Below are 18713 nucleotides of genomic sequence, written 5' to 3'. Positions count from 1 at the left end.
TTAGGCGGAGGACCAATGCCAAAATACTTTACTTCATAATCTGTATATCGTTGGCAGATATTCTCGCACCATTCTCTAAACTGGGCCCGAGTCCACTCGAACTTGTGGTCCTCATGTCGAAACCCGTTTTCTAGCAAACCATCGAAATGAACGTTGTACTCAGAGTTTGGGGTACTGAACATAGCCACCTTCGGGCGAATACAACCAAACACGTTATGTGGAACCGCTTCCAGGACTTCCGGGAAAAGGTGTTCAATACTGGAAGAAACAAAACAAACGACCAATTTGGAACAATGTTCAATAGTGTCTGACAGCGTAGACACTGTAGACCTAGGGTAGTCCAAATATCGGAAAAATCATTTGCATAACATACCACGGATTGACTCTCATGATTATTGTCAATTATTATTTCATTCTATGAGTAACGCTACTCGTAAATTGCTAGATCTTTGGAAAAAATGTACTTACATTTCGATGCCAATCACGACGTCTGTGTCTTTGAGACATTCGTGAAAAGTGGCGATACTGCCACGCCACACTTCAACCGTAAGCTCACTAGCTCTTCGTTGAATGTAATCCACAAACAATGGTCGAACGCTATGACTCCATTTATTTAAAAGTTCCTCATCAATGTCAACCTGTAGTAAGTAAAAATATGATATGCATGCAACGTTCAATCATATTTTCTAACAATTATACTAAAGCAAATAATAAAACTTTTTCTAACAAATTGAAAATGGAACTTCTTCCATTGAAAATTTATTTTCTACTTAAGTTATTTACAATTCAATTTCTAGGAATTTACACATCTCATAAATTGATTGCCTCCGTTTTAATTTCTTATAAAAAAGCGCAGTTTTTTTTTGTTTGTTTTGGATGCATCTGCCTATTTCCGTATCGTATTTCTCTTGACCATCTTCCAAGAAAACAATGCGATGAATCGAGCACACAATAAATAGTTTCTATTCCAAACGCACACTCCTTTTTTCATCACTATACAATTGTTCTTTGGCAGAGCTGCTGCCAAAACCGTTGTTCCTTCCGGTGTACAAACGTCGCCAGCATAAGTTTCGTCCGACTGCTTACATCGTACTTAGGACACCACCTACACAGCCACTCATAAATATCTGCAAACCCAAACCGCGTCATGCGTAGTAGTGCGGCAACGGCTGCTTCCTGTACCTTCTGGTTTCCATCCGTCATTTGAACGATACCACCCAGAATTTGCATAATACCAGTAATATCTTGACTATTGGGTTGAGTTTTCAAGATGGATGAAATGGTGAAAATTAAACACGCTATTTGCTCGTTCAACGTTCCATCTACATCTAGCCGTTTGAGATAATCGTTCAACAAGGGATAGAGATACTTTTGAACAATGTGCGTCTTAGCCCAATCGTATCCTTTGCGTTTGGCCACTAGAATCAGGCAATAGTCTACGTTCCGCAACTTATTAGCTTTAATTTTTTCTACTAGATTCACAATTAGCTCTTCATATGTTGGAGAGCCCTGCTGATAGCCATAAAAAAATTTGAGCAGCTTGAGTAATTCACTCTTCTTATAAATATGAGCATTTGGACTGTTGGCCCGTTCCATGTAGTTGATATTCATCAAAACTGTTCTGATAGTGCTTACCATTGGATCTGAATTATCGTAATGCGGGCTACTTTTCTTTGGCAGCGCATGCGGAAAGGCTTTCAGTACGTAGTACACTAGAGGTAGTCCTTTGAAATTGAAATAATACAAACTCTTGTATATATACAATCTAGCTGTGCAACCATACATCCGATTACAATCAGAAATCCCAATGTACAAATATGTTGATGCAATTAAACCATCCATTTTCACTTTATCTGACTTCAGCGTGAAAACCTTTCGATCAATTTCTTGCAACAGCACTTTGTCGAGATCGCAAAATGATTCATTGAGAGTTTTAACAAGTAATACCAACTGCTGTACGACCTTAGGCAACGGAGGAGCAGGAGGCGAACACTGAACATCTACTGGCATATCTCCATAGGAGACAACGCTTTCAAGCATTGCAAGCGATATTATTCGCGTGTCATTGGTTAACTCTACCAATTTAATACAACTTTGTTGTAAAGTTTCTACTGTCCATTCATTTTTGATGTAGCTTTTGATACCCTGAACTACTTTTCGAATTAAAGCGGTTTCCGTCTTGCTCGCTTCCGGCGCAAGTTTGCGCAATACTTCAGCACGCTTATCCTTTTTATAACAAGCAATGCTTTTCGCAATGGGCGTGCTGATGTAATCTTGCGAGAAACGGCTGGCACATGCGTGTTCTAGTGGAATGATCTTTGGCTCCACTATTTCATTGTAGATACACATTCGACCTTCTATTGGAGGAGACATAGGAGATTCCCAACTACTGGAAAGCTTATCCATTTCTGTTTCAGGCATTGGTGACATTGGTGAATCTTCTATTAGAGGTGATTCCGGTGAATCTGTGTTACAAGCGGTGGCCACTGCCCATTCAGTATCAATTCTTAGAGGTACCTTGAAATCATCCCATTGAGATGAACTAGCAACTGTTTCTAAAAAATAAAACGAGAGTAAATTGAAAAAAATATTCTCTAATAAAATAGCCTTTTACCTTTCACGGCTGATTCCTTGGAGCTGGGCAGGTTGGCAGTAATTACTGAAGTGGCCACTTGAGTTTCCATAGGATACAACAAATCTTCTGTTAGTCGATTTGAGTCTTTCGTTTTATCGATATCACCGTGAATCGATTCAATTTCACCATGCTGGATACACAACTCTACATTCTCCCTCACTGCTGTATTCTCTTCGCTGCCTTTGTCACCAGAGAATTCTACATTTTTTCCACCTTGACCACTATCCTCTATAGGATGCAAACTCAGCGGAAAGCTGAAATAATTCTTTATGGTTAACAGCTTTCGATCCCAGTCATCCTCCAGTAACGTCTCTGTGGTTGGTGACATCCGACCTCGCTTTGGCGAAACACCTTCCAATCGGTCACGCAGTTTTCGTTTACTGATTGCAGGACTAGTCGGTGTTTTAAACTGATCCTTGACTAGTTTATTGGTTTCCTTCACTTTGATTGGGGAAATCAACGTTCCATTATTCCCAATCGTGGTACAACTGGAACTACTAGCTGGAGACTTAGAAGGAGAACACTCAACGATCAACATCCGATCGTACTCGTCATCTGCACTTGAAACTGAATCTTCATCGCGAGCCACATGGAGATAATTTTTTTCACTGGCTTCGAATAATGTACTGAAATTGACGGAATCGGGAAGTAAGTCGTTTGTAGGAAGATTACCCTCTTCCATAAGTCTTAATTCTTTTGCTATTTCATCGTTCTCTTCAAGTGTAGAGGCATTCAAATGTACAGAGTCAATTGTACAGACTGAATCAATGTTTTGTTGTATTAGTGCAGAGAAATCGTTAGATTCATCTCCAGCAGATAGCAAATCTGGTTCTGGAAAAAGTCCGCCAGCAGACAAAGGTGTATTGTTAATTTTCTCACTTTCTCCAGCTTCATCAATTGTTTCGAGGTTACTATATTGTTGAAATTCAGATTCGACCGGAAAGCTAAGTGAACTCGCAGAATTTTCTAAAAAAGAAAGTGACAATAACAATCTTAAATGTATTCTCATTTATTTTATAATGTGAAACGTACCTGCCAAAATCGCCGTTTCTGTTTCACGATCCGTCAACAAATCATCAACTGTAGCGCAAGCATTGGTTTCGTCAGTATCAAGACAACTTTCAGAGAGGATAGTATCCAGCGGCTCTGCAATGGAATCAAAACTATAGAATTTTACACTAACTATACATTGACTGTAACAAACCGTCTTCAAGTCGCTCATCTAATGTAGTGGGATCTTCCTCCCTATCTAGAACAGTTTTCTCCTGACTAACGCGCACGGATTCTACTTGGTCCTCTCGTTGTCGACCTGTGACATGTTTATCATCCCCATACCCTTTCTCGCCAGAGATTATCGCAGCGGATGCCGCCTCGAAAACCTTGTTCATCATGTGTGTTCCTCTTAGGTTATTCGAATCAATTAAATTATTGATCATTGTCACTCGCTCATTGAGTGTAGTGTAACACTGGTTGTCGAATATTCGACCACCTCCTAACAGGCGAAACATTGTATCACCCAACAAGGCCCATATCTGGGTTAACTGTGGATTGACCCCAGGATGGTCCTCTGGTTGAGGAAATGCAGCAGGAAGGGTTATGATAGGGGCAGCTGGTGATACAGATTCTTCTTTTTTGATGCTGGTTAACAAATGACTGTTGACTGGGAGATTTTCCATCTTACGAACGTAATCCAATTTGCGGCGAATATTACGCAAGTTAGTATTAGTTCCACAATGAACTATTTGCGGCTTTGGTTGCAATAAATCTATCGACATTGGCTCCGTCTGCGTATGTACCGACTCTCTGTGAACAGGAATGTCATCCAATATTGGAGTGAGGGGCGATGGAAGCTCTATGACACATTCCCTTAAGATATCGTTAATGAATTTGGGAATCACTTCCGGAAAGTTGACGCCAACATCGATTTTCTTGATGAATGCTGATGTGCAAGTCGACCGGGTAATAGTAGAACTAGAGTACATTGTACTTTTATCAACAAAAGTTTTGTTCCCCGATTCCGACTTTTTTAAGTTTGCTGTAAACGCAATATCATCGCTAGAACGGTTTGCACTTTCTTCCACTGGATCATGGGTTGACGTAGATGAAGTCAATTGATAAGACAACTTTCCAGTAGTATTGACACCAACTGAAATCGATGATACACCAGTGGTCATAGTTGACTGGTCACAAACTTCGCTTTCTGACCTGCGGTGTCTTCTGGAAGTCCTTTTTCGATTCAAAGAAGCAACAACATCTTCGGGTACTTCCTTCCCACATTGAATCAGACTTTGAATATAACTTTTAACATCTCTAAACCGCATCTGTTGATCACTAGGTAGTAAATTATTTTCCAATAACAAAGAACAGTTTCTGACCATATCACATGCGAGAGAATTATACCGGTCCTTATTGCTTTGCAGCTGCCGATCAAGCTCAGCTACCGTTTCCTTTTCGCGTAATTCAGCATTGACTCGGGCATTCTCCGCAGTTAATGCTCTAGCTTCCAGTACTGCCAGCTGCCTTATGTAATCCTCCTCACGGTTTAACGTTCTTTTATTCTTGCCAAGCTCATCCTCGTAAAGTTGCTTGATTTGCAACGCTGAAGTTCGTAATGACGAAATCTTCTCTTTCAGGTTTTCATTTTCCACTTGCTGATTCTTTATCTGTCGGATCAACGAGTCTACACTGGCCAGTGTGTTGGCAATTACATTCAAATCAAGCTGTGCTACGTTATCACTGTTGATCACACTATAAATAAACTCCTCGGTACTCATCCTTACTTTTTTCCTTTGTCCTTTCCGAAAATTAGAAAAAAAGATTGTCGATTTGACAGACGGAAGGTTACGGTGCGTGCTGTCGCGGTAGCTTAACGTTTCCGGCAATTACTCCATTTTACCCAAAGAGATTTATGCATCCAAAAGATACCGCTACCGAAGATAAAACTGTGGCACGCATTAATTTATTACCATTTAAGCACATGATATTTCCAAGCACCGTAAAAGTGACAAACTTTTGCAATTAGACATTTTTTTAACCACAAACAAGTGAAACTCAAATGTCGAAGCACTGATGAATAAAAAACGAAACGCGAGTACACTTTTGACATCTATTTTTCGCATGGTATGGTTACAACCCTACGACATGGCGCCTGAATTTTTGTTAACCAAATTCTAGCCCGCAGAATCCGAAAAGGCTTGCTCTTGACTCTGGACTTCAGAGAAATGATAAACGACTAGGATCTGAGTTAAACATGCAGTTTCATATCTGGTTCTAGCGAAACCTAAAGTCTGGAATCTATTAACTTTCTTAACACGTTGTCTTGTTCGATACACACTGAATATTTACATTCAGTGACTTGAACAAGTGAAAGAATAAAATTCATTCATTGGATCCAATAAGTTAAAACATTGGCAAATTGAATAAACTACCGGACAGCGAACATTTCATTAAATTGAATTGACACCACAAAGCAGTCATCTTCGATCAGCTACCTTTAGCGCATCATATTTGTTTCAAAATGCACCAAGAAAAAATAGGGGTTTTCAGGGGGTTCGACTGATCGTTTCTCTCGGCTTTGACTGATTTAAAGGATTTGACAGCTCATTCTGTATCGGCCTTTTTCCCAATAAAATAAATTTTTAATTGCAATGCCGTAAGTAGCAAAAAATTTTCTCTTTATCTTTTATTTATCTTAACTGTTTTGTTCGAATGTACAGATTTATTTGCGAAACTCTGCGCGCATGTTTCTTTTGAACTGTGGTTCGTAGCTCGTTCGTAAATCTGGTGTTCGATAATTGGGGAGCTTACAATTTCCGCCGGGCTAGGTCCTAGGGGCAAGACACAGTTGATACATTGCGAAAGTTACGATATTATTATGCATTAAGTTGAAAATTGGAGTTGTCGACTAGCGACATTCGATTTTACTCTCATACCGTACATTATACTTAACGTCGGAAGTAGTGCGCTGTATAGCGCATCTGATTTGCTATACAGCGCATTACTTCCGACGTTAGGTATAATGTACGGTATGAGAGAAAAATCGAATGTCGCTAGTCGACAACTCCAATTTTCAACTTAATGCATAATATTTGTCACGAAATGTTTAACGTTGCATTCTTCACGCTCGTTCAGTTACTTTTATTAACGAAACTGAGTAACTTTCACTCAGTTTTCATATTTTTCTGTTTTACTCACTTTTGGGTAACCTACACACTTGAAACCGAATCTTAAGCTCGGCTAAAAAAACATCCGAGTTCACTCAGCAACTTGAGATTCAACCGATATTTCAGCATAAAAACGCCGGTTGCCGAAAATCATCAAATCGTTTTGCCGAGACTTCGCCAAATAAACAAAGTTTGACGAATCTCATCTCTATTTTTTGCCGAATTTATCGTTAAACGCAGATGATGCCGTGATCAGCAAAAACATCAATGAGAGCTCGGCACGAATTTTATCGTTGCCGTATTTGGGCAATACAGCTGTCATTCTCATGAACAAGTTGCCGCCATTTTTCTTAGTGCAAATTTGTGCGTGTTACGGGCGAGCAAACTGGAAGCAGATAAAAGTATGGTTGAAATTTGTGCGAACTACAGGTGTTTACAATCTGTTAGCCGAAAATAGTAGGAGGGTGGTATTCAAAACACGACCGCATGACGTTGACTACCGTATTCTCATTCTCCATTAAAACAAATAGTAGAGGGAATTGCAACGCTTCTTTTACAAAACTTCGTGGCACCAAAAGGTGCCAGTTGCCGATTATTCTTGTTTACTGGTTAGTCCGTCCAGAATTCCAGCCATTTTAGTATTTTGCAGTAGCCATGTACTACTAACAGCCACCAGTATTACGGGTGAACCGGTACGAGATGACCGGTACTATTTTGTCGTTCCTCCTTTCTGCTGCTAACACCTAGCGTCCGTATGTAACCGGTACGGTTTAGTAATGAAACTGATGGGGTGAAACGTTCGAACGGTACCTTTTATACCAAGGCTTCGTCAGTTAGTTAGAAAGAAGGAGGGGCTAAGTAGATAATGAAATGACAAGGAACGTGAATAAGCATCGGAAACAGAAAGTGGCAACAAAGACGTTAGTCAACGTCAAAACTGAAATTTTAATAAAACTAACACAATACTTCTATAACCTTCCCTTAACTGCTTGTTACTTTCAAAAAGAATTTCTCCGAATGAACTAGGATCATCGAGTCAATGAGCATTTTAACAATTACAATAATTACAAAGCTCAACAAAAAGATAGCATATAAGCATACAGTTCCAAGCGAAGTGAAAAATTTGACAAGTGAAAAAGCGTAAATTTTCGCTAGCGAAAACTGACGAGAAAACCCGTTTGTGAAACATGCAGGTATTTCACCAGCCTGCAGTTTACAGTTTAAGTGAAACGAAATTCACGAGTTTACACTCCGAGCGAAGTGGAACATGGCTGCAACTGACAAAATATAAAACGCACTAAAAATCAAGTTTCCGCTTACTGCTGATTTTTTCACTAGCGTTTGCATGCGTTGAAAAGTAAAGCCAAGTGAAAAAGATGAGATCAATAATTTTCGATTTCGCTGGATCGAATTTGTTTACAGTTCCAAGCGAAGTGAATTTGTGTACAGCTCCAAGCGAAGTAAAATTTTTGAAGGTTGCATTTTTCACGGGCGTGAAAAAATGAACATTTTGTATGAGATTTTCACTTCACTTGGAACTCTAAATAGGGCTATAGTTGAAAAAGTGCATCATTGTAAATGTGTGCAGCAGGATAGAAGCAGGCCCTCTTTCCTTAAAACGTTTAAAAATAAGATAAGTTTCTAAGTTATCGCATAAAAGCGATAATAAAAGTAAAATTCGTTTTTAGTTTCTCTAAAAATACTAATAATTTTCACCTCTACGATTTTCGCGAAAATTTCTTAGAAAGTTGAACAAAAATCCAATCAGTTCGCTGCTAAGCAAATTGTGTTACAGTAGTCTTTATTTTTTCAATAACAAACAAACAATACAGAATACCAACGTACAGAACGATTATTTAATTTTGTATACTAAATACTGTATTATACTTGGGGCAAGACACTATTGATTTATTGCGAAATATTTCCAATATTCAATATTACGAAGTATTTAACGTTGCATTTTCGGGCACCCCTCTATTTAAAGCGTAGCTCATTGACGTTATATTATCGTTGGAGTTGTCAATTGATAGATAAACGTTAAATATCAAAATATATCTACCGATATCGAGTGAGGGGCCATCCACAGGGGAGGGGGGGCTTGGCTAAAGTACACGGCCCATATATTTTTTTTTAGAATTTATATGGGCAGTTGTCCACGGAGGGGAAGGGGGGTCAAAATCGTTGAAAGTCTGTCCACGTTGTATGTGGATGGCCCCTAATACTACCGAAATATTTTTCATGAAAAGAAAAGTGTCTAGCCCCTAGGTATTACTCACTTATTCTCGTTTTAATTATTCAGTAACTTTTATTACGGTCATGTTCAGTAAATTTGAAAAAATACTGATCACTATGTAATTTTTTCAAAAATAACTGATGTCGGTTGAAGTTTTTACCGAATTACCGTTATGCAAAAGGCACTTGACGAGCTCAGCAAAAAACATTACTGACCTTTTCTGTAAACTAAAGTATGTTCTGCACTTTCATAAAGTTCAGTAAATATTCGACGATGCATATCACCCAATGCCGTGTTTGCCAACGTTATGGCCATGATTCAAAGTTTCGTAACATGGACCAAAAATGCCTCATTTGTGGAGACTCTTCTCACAAAAAGGACACATGTCCTGTGAAAGAGAGTAAAAATTTTCGCTGTGTGAATTGTAACGGCAACCATATGTCGAATTTTTATCAATGCCCAGCCCGTTTAGCAATTGTTAAGGCAAGGCAAGGTAAACAAAATTCAAAACAAACTTCAAAACAAAATTCTCCAAGCGTACCAGTGACGCATAGTTTACCTACTCCTTTGGATACCCGTTTAACTTATGCACAGGTTACAGGTAGTTCTAACATTATACCGCCTAGTGTTGGTAGTTCACGCTAGAAAATAACTGTACACCTATTACTCCAGCTATTATTGCTGCCGAAAATATTTTTCCTAATGTCAACTGCCTGGGGCCTATTACGGCAGGTAAACTTTCTTTTTTGCAATAGGCAATGTTCGATCTTATGAACGCCATGTTGCAGGCAAAATCAATGTTTGAAGCCATTCAAATAGGCACAAATTTTACTAATAAAATTGTTTCTAATTTAAAATTTAGAAATGATTTTAAATAAAACAAAATATTAAATTGGAATGCTCGCGCATTGAAGGCCAATGAGAATGAGCTTTTTAATTTTTTAACAGTAAATAATGTGCATATTGCAATTATTACTGAAACATTTTTGAAACCTAACATAAAATTAAAATATGATCCCAATTACGTGGTTCATAGATATGATAGGATTCAGGGTTCCGGCGGTGGAGTTTCAGTTGTTATTCATCGCCGAATCAAACATCGTGCTCTTCCCCATCTTGAGACGAAAGTTATTGAAACTTTGGGAATTGAAGTTCAAACTGAACTTGGGATTTTATTATTGCCGCAGCATATTTACCACTTCAATGCACACGCGAGCACAAAAATTATTTTAAAGGTGATTTACAAAAACTCACCAGAAATCGTTAGAATTTTTTTATAATCGGCGATTTTAACGCTAAACATCGTTCATGGAATAATTCTCAAAGTAATTCCAATGGCAAAATTTTATTCAATGATTGTTCTTCAGGATACTATTCTATTTTGTCTCCGAATAGTCCTACATGCTTTTCTTCTGTAAGAAACCCTTCAACAATTGATTTGGTGCTTACAGATCAAAGTCATGTACGTGGTGATTTGATCACACATGCTGACATTGATTCTGACCATCTTCCAATAACTTTTTCTTAATCACATGAATCAGTTTTAAACCCTATTAGCTCTGTTTTTAATTATACCAAGGCTAATTGGGAAAGATACAAAACTCATATTGAGAGAAATTTCAATAATGAGCTTGATTTGCAAAATGAAGTGAATATTGATTCCGCTTTGGAAGCATTAAAATGTGCAATTGTTGATGCCATATTCTGTTCCAAAGGCTCAAGTGAAATTTGATTCACCAATAATTGACGAAAATCTTCAACTCCTAATTCGTTTTAAAAATGTCCGCAGATGTCAATATCAACGTTCTCGTGACCCTGTTTTTAAAACTATTTATAAAGATTTTGAGACTAAAGTTGAAAAATTGAAACCATATTCAAAACCTTTTTGGAAGCTTCAAACCTTCAAAGCCTATTCCAGTTTTAAAAGATGGTGAACGTTTTCTTGTATCCAATGAACAAAAGGCTCAAAGACTTGCTCAGCAGTTCGAGAGTTTTCATAACTCAAATTTGAATTTTGTGAGTCCAATTGAAAATGAAGTCACACGTCAATTTGATTTAATTTCTTCCCAGAATTTTTTACCTGCAGAAATAATTGAAACTAACTTGAATGAGATTAAATCAATTATTAAAAATTTCAAGAACATGAAAGCACCTGGTGACGATGGAATCTTTAATATACTAATCAAACATCTCCCTGAGAGCACAATGGAATTTTTAGTGAAAATTTTTAATTGCTGCTTCAAAATTGCATATTTTCCCAAATTATGAAACAATGCAAAAATTACTCCAATTTTAAAACCGGATAAGAACACAGCTGAAGTTTCAAGTTATCGACCAATAAGTTTGCTTTCTTCAATAAGTAAACTGTTTGAGAGAATTATTCTTAACAGAATGATGTCACACATTAACGAAAATTCAATCTTTGCAAATGAACAGTTTGGATTTCGCCATGGGCATTCCACAACTCATCAATTGCTCAGAGTTACTAATATGATACGAGCTAACATATCTGAAGGTTATTCCACTGGAGCTGCTCTTTTAAACATAGAAAAAGCATTCGACAGTGTTTGGTTGCCAAGGTTTGATTGCGAAATCGCAAACTTTTAATTTTCCAATTTTCCTAATCAAAATTTTAAAAAATTATCTTACTGATCGAACTCTGCAGGTTGTCTATCAGAATCCAAAATCTGATAGATTTCCTGTCAGAGCAGGTGTACCTCAAGGTTCAGTCTTGGGTCCAGTCCTGTACAACATATTCACTTCAGATCTTCCTGATTTGCCTCTAGGATGCACAAAGTCATTGTTCTGCGATGACACAAGCATTTCCGTAAAAGGAAAAAGTCTTCGTGTCATATGCAGTCGATTGCAGAAAAGTTTAGATATTTTTTATTCCTACTTGCAAAAGTGGAAAATCTCTCCCAATGCTTCTAAAACTCAAATGATAATTTTTCCGCATAAGCCTAGGGCTTCTTTCCTCAAGCCAAACAATAATCACGTTGTCAAGATGAATGGGGTTATTTTAAGTTGGTCCGACAAGGTCAAGTACTTGGGACTAATTTATGATAAAAAACTTATTTTCAAAGAGCACATTGAGAGTATACAAGCCAAGCTCAATAAATATACGAGATGTTTATATCCTCTCATTAACAGGAATTCTAAACTTTGTTTAAAGAACAAACTTTTGATTTACAAACAAATTTTTAGACCAGCAATGCTTTATGCTGTACCGATCTGGTCAAGTTGCTGTTCAACAAGGAAGAAAACGCTCCAAAGGATTCAGAATAAAATTCTGAAAATGATTTTGAAGCGTCCTCCTTGGTTTGGTACACTCGAATTACATAGACTTACTGGTGTTGAACCATTAGAAGCTATGTCAAATAAAATTATCAACAATTTTCGACAAAAATCGTTGCAATCCTCAATTGCTACGATAAGCTCTCTTTATAGCCAATAAGTTAGCAATTAAGTTAGTTAAGTTTACTTCCCCTTTTCTGACAAGTAGGTTTAAATCCCTACGAATGATAATTGCGAAAGCAAACAAATCCTAACAATTAAAATTACAAATTACTAACAGTGTTGAGAAGTCACTATTTGTGATTGGACACACATACTCATTATTTACTAATATTTATCATAAATACTTAAGCTACTAACAAATCCCCCCCTTTAAAAAAAAGACAGCATTCACCCCGGACAATCGAGTTGGCTAAAGGCCACGAGTGTGTTGCATCATATGTAGTTTTTACTGTAAACTTATTTAAATGCAGAAATTGAGCTATTAAAAGTTCTCATAGACCGGAAAATGAAACTAGGGAAAAACGGATCACTGAAAATCGCGATGTCTCATTTTTTCAAATAAATATCAGAAACTTCAAAAGTTTCGCCCGGGAAGTTGATTTTTCGATTGTTACTGAATTTGAGTAAGTTTTAAAGTTGTTATTGTCTTTGAAATTTAGGCCAACCTGTTTTTCAACAAACATATCTTTAAGAATATTGCATCGATTTTAATGAAATTTTAACAGCAGATGCATCTAGAAAATCTATAACGAGCGTCTTAGCAGAGTGATTGATATCAATCAAAGAAATAGTTATCGGTTTCCGTTATACTCTACTAAATTTTTTGGAAATAAATATTGAAATTCAGTCCGCAAATATATATTTCGACTGCGACGTACAGTCTTCCTCAGTGCTTATGTGGACTGGTAAAGAGCAAAGCGTAAATCCTGTTTTTTTATTTGTAGTAGGTAAAAATGAAAATTTAGCACCCTTAATTGGAGTTAGGTAGGGAATTATGCGGTCGATTGTTTACCGTACCATGTCTGGGGTTTTTGGGAAGCAGATTGAATAGCCATGAGGGGTGATTACCTGCGTCTTTATTGAGAAGCGTGCATGAGTGTTGTTTATAAATTTCTAAACTTTCAGCTACGTCTAATTTCCATAAATTATTAACGGGGCGGAGGAGGTGAATGTTATCCGAAGTTAGTGGATGTTCCTCGTTAAAAATATGTTCAGCCACTTTTGATTTGAAATGGTGTGGTGGGGCATTTGTTGAAACTTTACTTGCTTTGGTCACTTCTGCGAAATGTTCTTTGAAACGTATCAATAGGTTACGTTTAGTTTGTCCAATGTAAACCATGTCACAGTGACTGCATGCAATTTTATAAATTCCAGCTTTGTTCAGGGTATCAATAGGGTCTTTGGTAGACCCTAATTTTGTTTTGAGTTGGGTATTTCTACTAGTGTAGACAATATCCATCCCAAATTTTCTAAATTTTGAACGAAGTGGGCGTGTCAAGTTAACGTCATATTCAACGGCTACCCTTTTCAGATCTTCTGTTATTGGGGTGAGTGTTGTAAAAGATTTCCGAATTTGAGCACGCTTCTTTTTATCGACAATGGCTTGAATGATACTTTCATTGTAGCCATTAAGTTTAGCAATTTCGAAAATATATTCCAGTTCCTTTTGCTTGGCTACTTCACTTAGAGGTAAAGTTTCCATGCGGTGGATCATATGATGGAAGGATGCCATTTTATGCTGGAAGGGATGGTTTGAAGTGTTAGGTATTACCCGTTTTGTATTCGTGGGTTTCCGATAAATTTCAAATTCCAAGTCCGTAGACTTTCTGACTACAACGACGTCCAAGAAAGGGAGTCTGTTGTTAAGTTCTTTTTCAATTGTGAAGTTTATATTTTTATGGGTATTATTAAGGGATATGAAAAAAGTTTCAAGATCCGCCCTTTTCAAAATACAAAAAATATCATCCACATACCTCCACCATCGAATCGGTAAGATGTTCCTCTTCTCTAATGTACTTTCTATATTTGCCATGAAGAGCTCACATAGAAAGGGAGACAGAGGATTCCCCATTGGTGCCCCTTTAGTCTGTTTGTAAAATTTACCACGAAATGTGAAGTAGTTTTCTTTCATGCAAAGGCGTGAAAGTTTCAACAAACTGTCAACTTTCTTTTTCCAAGTATTATCCAAATATTGGGAAAGAAGCCAGTCCTCTAAAAGGTTTAAGGTTTCATTCACTGGAACGCTAGGAAATAAGGCCGTAACGTCAAATGAAACCATTATCTCATCAGATTGGATGTTACCCGAGGATCTTAAATTTTCAACGAAATCTCCGGTGCTCTTTACTGATCGACTTGGAAATTTATGGGGCATGGCTTGAAATTCTTTTACCAGCCATTTAGCCAATTTTTCTGTGGGAGCCCCTACCGCTGAGATAATTTCTCTCATTTCGTTTCCAGGTTTGTGAATTTTGGGGAGACCCTTTATTCTTGGAAGAACTGGATTTGAAACACGAAGATTTTGTAACGCATTACCCAAAACGGGTTTGCATTCTTTTATTGTATTTTCTACACGTTTTACCATATCAGCAAGAGGATTGAGTCGCAGTTGCCAATATGGACCTTTATCAATTTTTTGGGTTATTTGTTCATCATAGTCAGACTTGTCCATGATGACGGTTTTGTTCCCCTTGTCTGCTTTTAAATAGAAAACAGGTTTTTTACGTAATTCCTCAACTGTCTTTAAATCAGACGAATTTTCATGACGTGGCAGTGTCTTAGTAATTTTTGAAAAAATTTGGCGTACTTCACCAGTTTGTTCTGTGGAAAGTTTACAACTGGCCATCCCAGCTTCTATATCGATGATCGATTGTTCAATATTGGGTCGTGAAGGAATTGCGAAATTTAGGCCCATATTTAGAAGATTTTGCTGGGGTTGTGAAAACTCGTACGAAGACCTATTGACCACAAAGTCGTCAATGAGGTGTACTTTGGCTGTCTTCCTACTACTGTTATTTCGTAGAAGCAGTTGATTTAACTTTTTCAATCCCAATTTTCGTTTTCTTTCCCCTTCACACTTTTCGGCTACTTTAACTTTAGTTAGAAAATTTTGAAATTCAAAAGGAAATTCTTTGGCAAGTTTTAAATGAAGTGAATAACATTCCAGAGTTGTGGAGCTAAGTTTACTATAAAGAAACTTGATGCTACTTTTCAAACACTCTCGTTCCATATGTTTCATAATGGAGGGGGCTATACGACTTTTAACTTTTACTCTATGACTCGTGGGAGTGACATGATATTTCAAACAATTCTTAAGAAAGGAAATAGATTTGTGGATACCCGCAATGCTCTTTTTTAACTTTAAAAACCTATTTGGCTCATTTGGCTTGGATGCCATTGTCAAATCTAGAAAATCTATAACGAGCGTCTTAGCAGAGTGATTGATATCAATCAAAGAAATAGTTATCGGTTTCCGTTATACTCTACTAAATTTTTTGGAAATAAATATTGAAATTCAGTCCGCAAATATATATTTCGACTGCGACGTACAGTCTTCCTCAGTGCTTATGTGGACTGGTAAAGAGCAAAGCGTAAATCCTGTTTTTTTATTTGTAGTAGGTAAAAATGAAAATTTAGCACCCTTAATTGGAGTTAGGTAGGGAATTATGCGGTCGATTGTTTACCGTACCATGTCTGGGGTTTTTTTATGATAGCAGATGCATCCTAAGTTGTAGTTTCTAAAAATATTTTTGTTTGGACAAAAAAATATTTTTCTAATAGTAACTATTTGGAACAATATGTTAAAAAACAATGTTCTGGGGCACTGAAAAATCTGAAAAAAATCCCAAGTATTTTCGACCAAATTTCGAAACTGTCCTGGAAATTTCGAGTTGGTGATATTTTTTGTTCAAAAGATATGGGGTTTCAAAGTTGGTGCCGCCACGCATTTTCAAGCGAGAAACGCCCCCAAACCCACCTTTCTTCAGTTTTCGTATCAAAATATGCAGCATATTCACCAGTATGGGCGCTCTTAATCCGCTGGTGCGTTTTGTACGGTAGTCCTTTAACTAAATTTTGCATTGTTTTTTAGTAAAGTGTGTAGATACCCGATCAGAAGAGCATAACTAAAACGTTACAAAATTCTATCAACAGCAGATACAAGTAACATATTTTGATGCGATTTAGTGTTTTCCCATATGCTTTTGGTAACAAAACTGAATCTGGATGAGTTATAATAACAAATCCTGAGATGAAGTTGTACTGAAGCAAGTTTAACAAATTTTTCGTCTTTATCAAAAGCTGTTATTTCTAACAACGGTTAATATTATACTGTTCTATAAACTACTTGTTTTGTTAGAAACCTGATACATTAGTAACAAATTTTGATATATGTTTGATACTAGTAGAATCATTTTTTTTATAATTTCTGTTATTTTAACACCTAACGGGACCAAATTGAAAACACAGCCTGTAAGGTTTTTCCCGTTACAAAAGAACAGTTTCTGTTACATTTTTGTTTTTTCTTTCTGATCCGGTAGACTTGCGAGTTGTTTGGGCCATAAAGTTTATTGTCTTCGTCGTTAAATCGGGTAACAGACTAAGCATATTTTGACCGTTCTGCGGCTTAAAATCATTTCCATCAAACTTAGTTTACAAACCTCACAGAAGGAAATTACAGTAGAACGTGTCTGTTGTGGTTTCCGGAAAAATAGTACATAGGCGCAGGGTTGCCACATTTAAATCTGTATTTTCCCTTGAAAAAATCTGAACATCTGTATCTGGAACAAAAATATCTGTATCTGTAAATAAAAATCTGTATTGTTTAAACACAAAGAACTTTGTATTTTTTGAGTTTTTATGGTACATAAACCAAATTTTTAGCTTAAAACGTGTGAGGAGTTGAAAATATTTGCTCAATATTAAATGAAATAAAATTTGGATTGTTTTAAAAATTAATGTCAATTTCGAAAAATCTGTAAATCTGTACATTTCGACGAAAATCTGTATATCTGTATATACAGATTCTGTACCGTTTCTTCGGCCAAAAATCTGTAAAATACAGATTAATCTGTACATGTGGCATCCCTGCATAGGCGTCGGATTTCAGACCCCCTTCTCCCCTTATGTAACGACAGGTAACGTTCGACATGACTCCCCCCAGCTAAAATTACGTAGCGCTGATCTGGCTGACACCCCTCTGAAATTTTGAATTTCGAGCAAACATCACAATAACGTAACTGTTTTTACTACCCCCTCCTCCCTACGTTACAATAAGTAATGCAGAGTAATTTTCGGGGAATTGGTACATTCGGGAAAAAATCTTTCGAGGAAATGATCTTCGGGGAATCGGTACATTCGGGGAAATATCTTTTGGGAAAATGGGTTTCGGGATAATGGTTTTCGGGGAATTGTTATACAATCGTTGACAGTTGCCTTAACGGTGAGTGTCTTGTCATTTCTCTAATATACAGGTTCCCTAATATGATATGATGATAGAGCGCTACTAAGCGCACCGTTAAGGATGCCCTAAACATTTGCATTGAGTATACAAGGTTTGTTTCTTCAACACATATGTTATAAAGCCGGTTATTCAACATAAATATTCTCTCCATCAATTATATATTAGATGTACCTACAAGAGGTCAATTGACAAAAACAAGTTTTATCCGTTCGTTTTTCTTCTCACAATAAAACATTACTTGACTAGCTTACCTGTAAAACTTGTCTTAATCCGGGTAATGTTTTCAGTAGCGAAAAAAATTTCATTTCTGCGCAACCAAACTCAACAACCTAATAAATTGAAAAAATATTTTTTGTTAAATAAATCAATACATTGCTAAACAACCAACCTTTTTGAAATGTTGTTTCCAAAAGTCCAACTCCAGCAAACGGAGAACAACTAAATAGCGTTGCTCGTAAACAGGTGGCTCGAACCTTATCTTTTTGTTCTCGTCGTAATAGCAGCTATTGTCGTAGTTGTATATAAGCCTAATTTGGTCTAGTGCAGCCATCACGGAAGATGTTGATATTTAACAGAAATTGTATAGGAATTACAACTACAGCGTTTTTTTACGATTTTTAAATCGTAGTTTATAAACAAAACAGCACTGACAACGAGAAGACTACTTCAAAGTAAACTAAACAATAATTTAATGTGATTAAAGTAACGTGCGTTACTATTGTGTTTCAAAAGGCCTAATAAACGAGCAAAAGAGTGAGGTGATCAACAGTGAAGCCATCAACAGACAGTATATTTTAGTGTGCAGTGTAATGTTTATGCTAGTATGTTGTAATCTGGCAGATTGTATTCAATTACAATATATTCTAATATTCTAAGGCATACCCTTTAGATAAAAAAGATTTTTAATTAAAGAATCTACAAATAATC

At 36.9% G+C, this 18713-nt stretch overlaps 1 protein-coding gene across 1 annotated transcript; it reads right to left on the bottom strand.

Annotated features, from left to right (window-relative positions):
• Positions 1 to 745: 745 nt before the first annotated feature.
• Positions 746 to 18222, bottom strand: LOC129724890 (uncharacterized). The gene is made up of 6 exons (XM_055680168.1): positions 18175 to 18222; positions 18038 to 18115; positions 3840 to 6462; positions 3668 to 3781; positions 2615 to 3601; positions 746 to 2555 (listed from the first exon to the last, which is right to left on the bottom strand). Exons 3-6 carry the CDS (start codon positions 5407 to 5409, stop codon positions 994 to 996), a joined length of 4233 nt encoding a protein of 1410 aa, XP_055536143.1. The 5' UTR covers positions 5410 to 6462; positions 18038 to 18115; positions 18175 to 18222; the 3' UTR covers positions 746 to 993.
• Between the last annotated feature and the right edge of the window lie 491 nt (positions 18223 to 18713).

This window comes from Wyeomyia smithii, chromosome 2, assembly GCF_029784165.1.
Source record: "Wyeomyia smithii strain HCP4-BCI-WySm-NY-G18 chromosome 2, ASM2978416v1, whole genome shotgun sequence".
Lineage (NCBI taxonomy): Eukaryota > Metazoa > Arthropoda > Insecta > Diptera > Culicidae > Wyeomyia > Wyeomyia smithii.
Note: the sequence above shows the minus strand (reverse complement) of the source record. Positions and strands in the feature narration are given on the sequence as shown.

Bases quoted from the DNA above. Each gene is read 5' to 3' on its own strand.
- LOC129724890 (XM_055680168.1), bottom strand. From the start codon at position 5,409: ATGAGTACCGAGGAGTTTATTTATAGTGTGATCAACAGTGATAACGTA. The intron at 3,782-3,839 runs GTTTGTTACAGT...ATTCCATTGCAG, and splicing joins AGATGAGCGACTTGAAGACG to AGCCGCTGGATACTATCCTC. The intron at 3,602-3,667 runs GTACGTTTCACA...TTTCTTTTTTAG, and splicing joins AGAAACGGCGATTTTGGCAG to AAAATTCTGCGAGTTCACTT.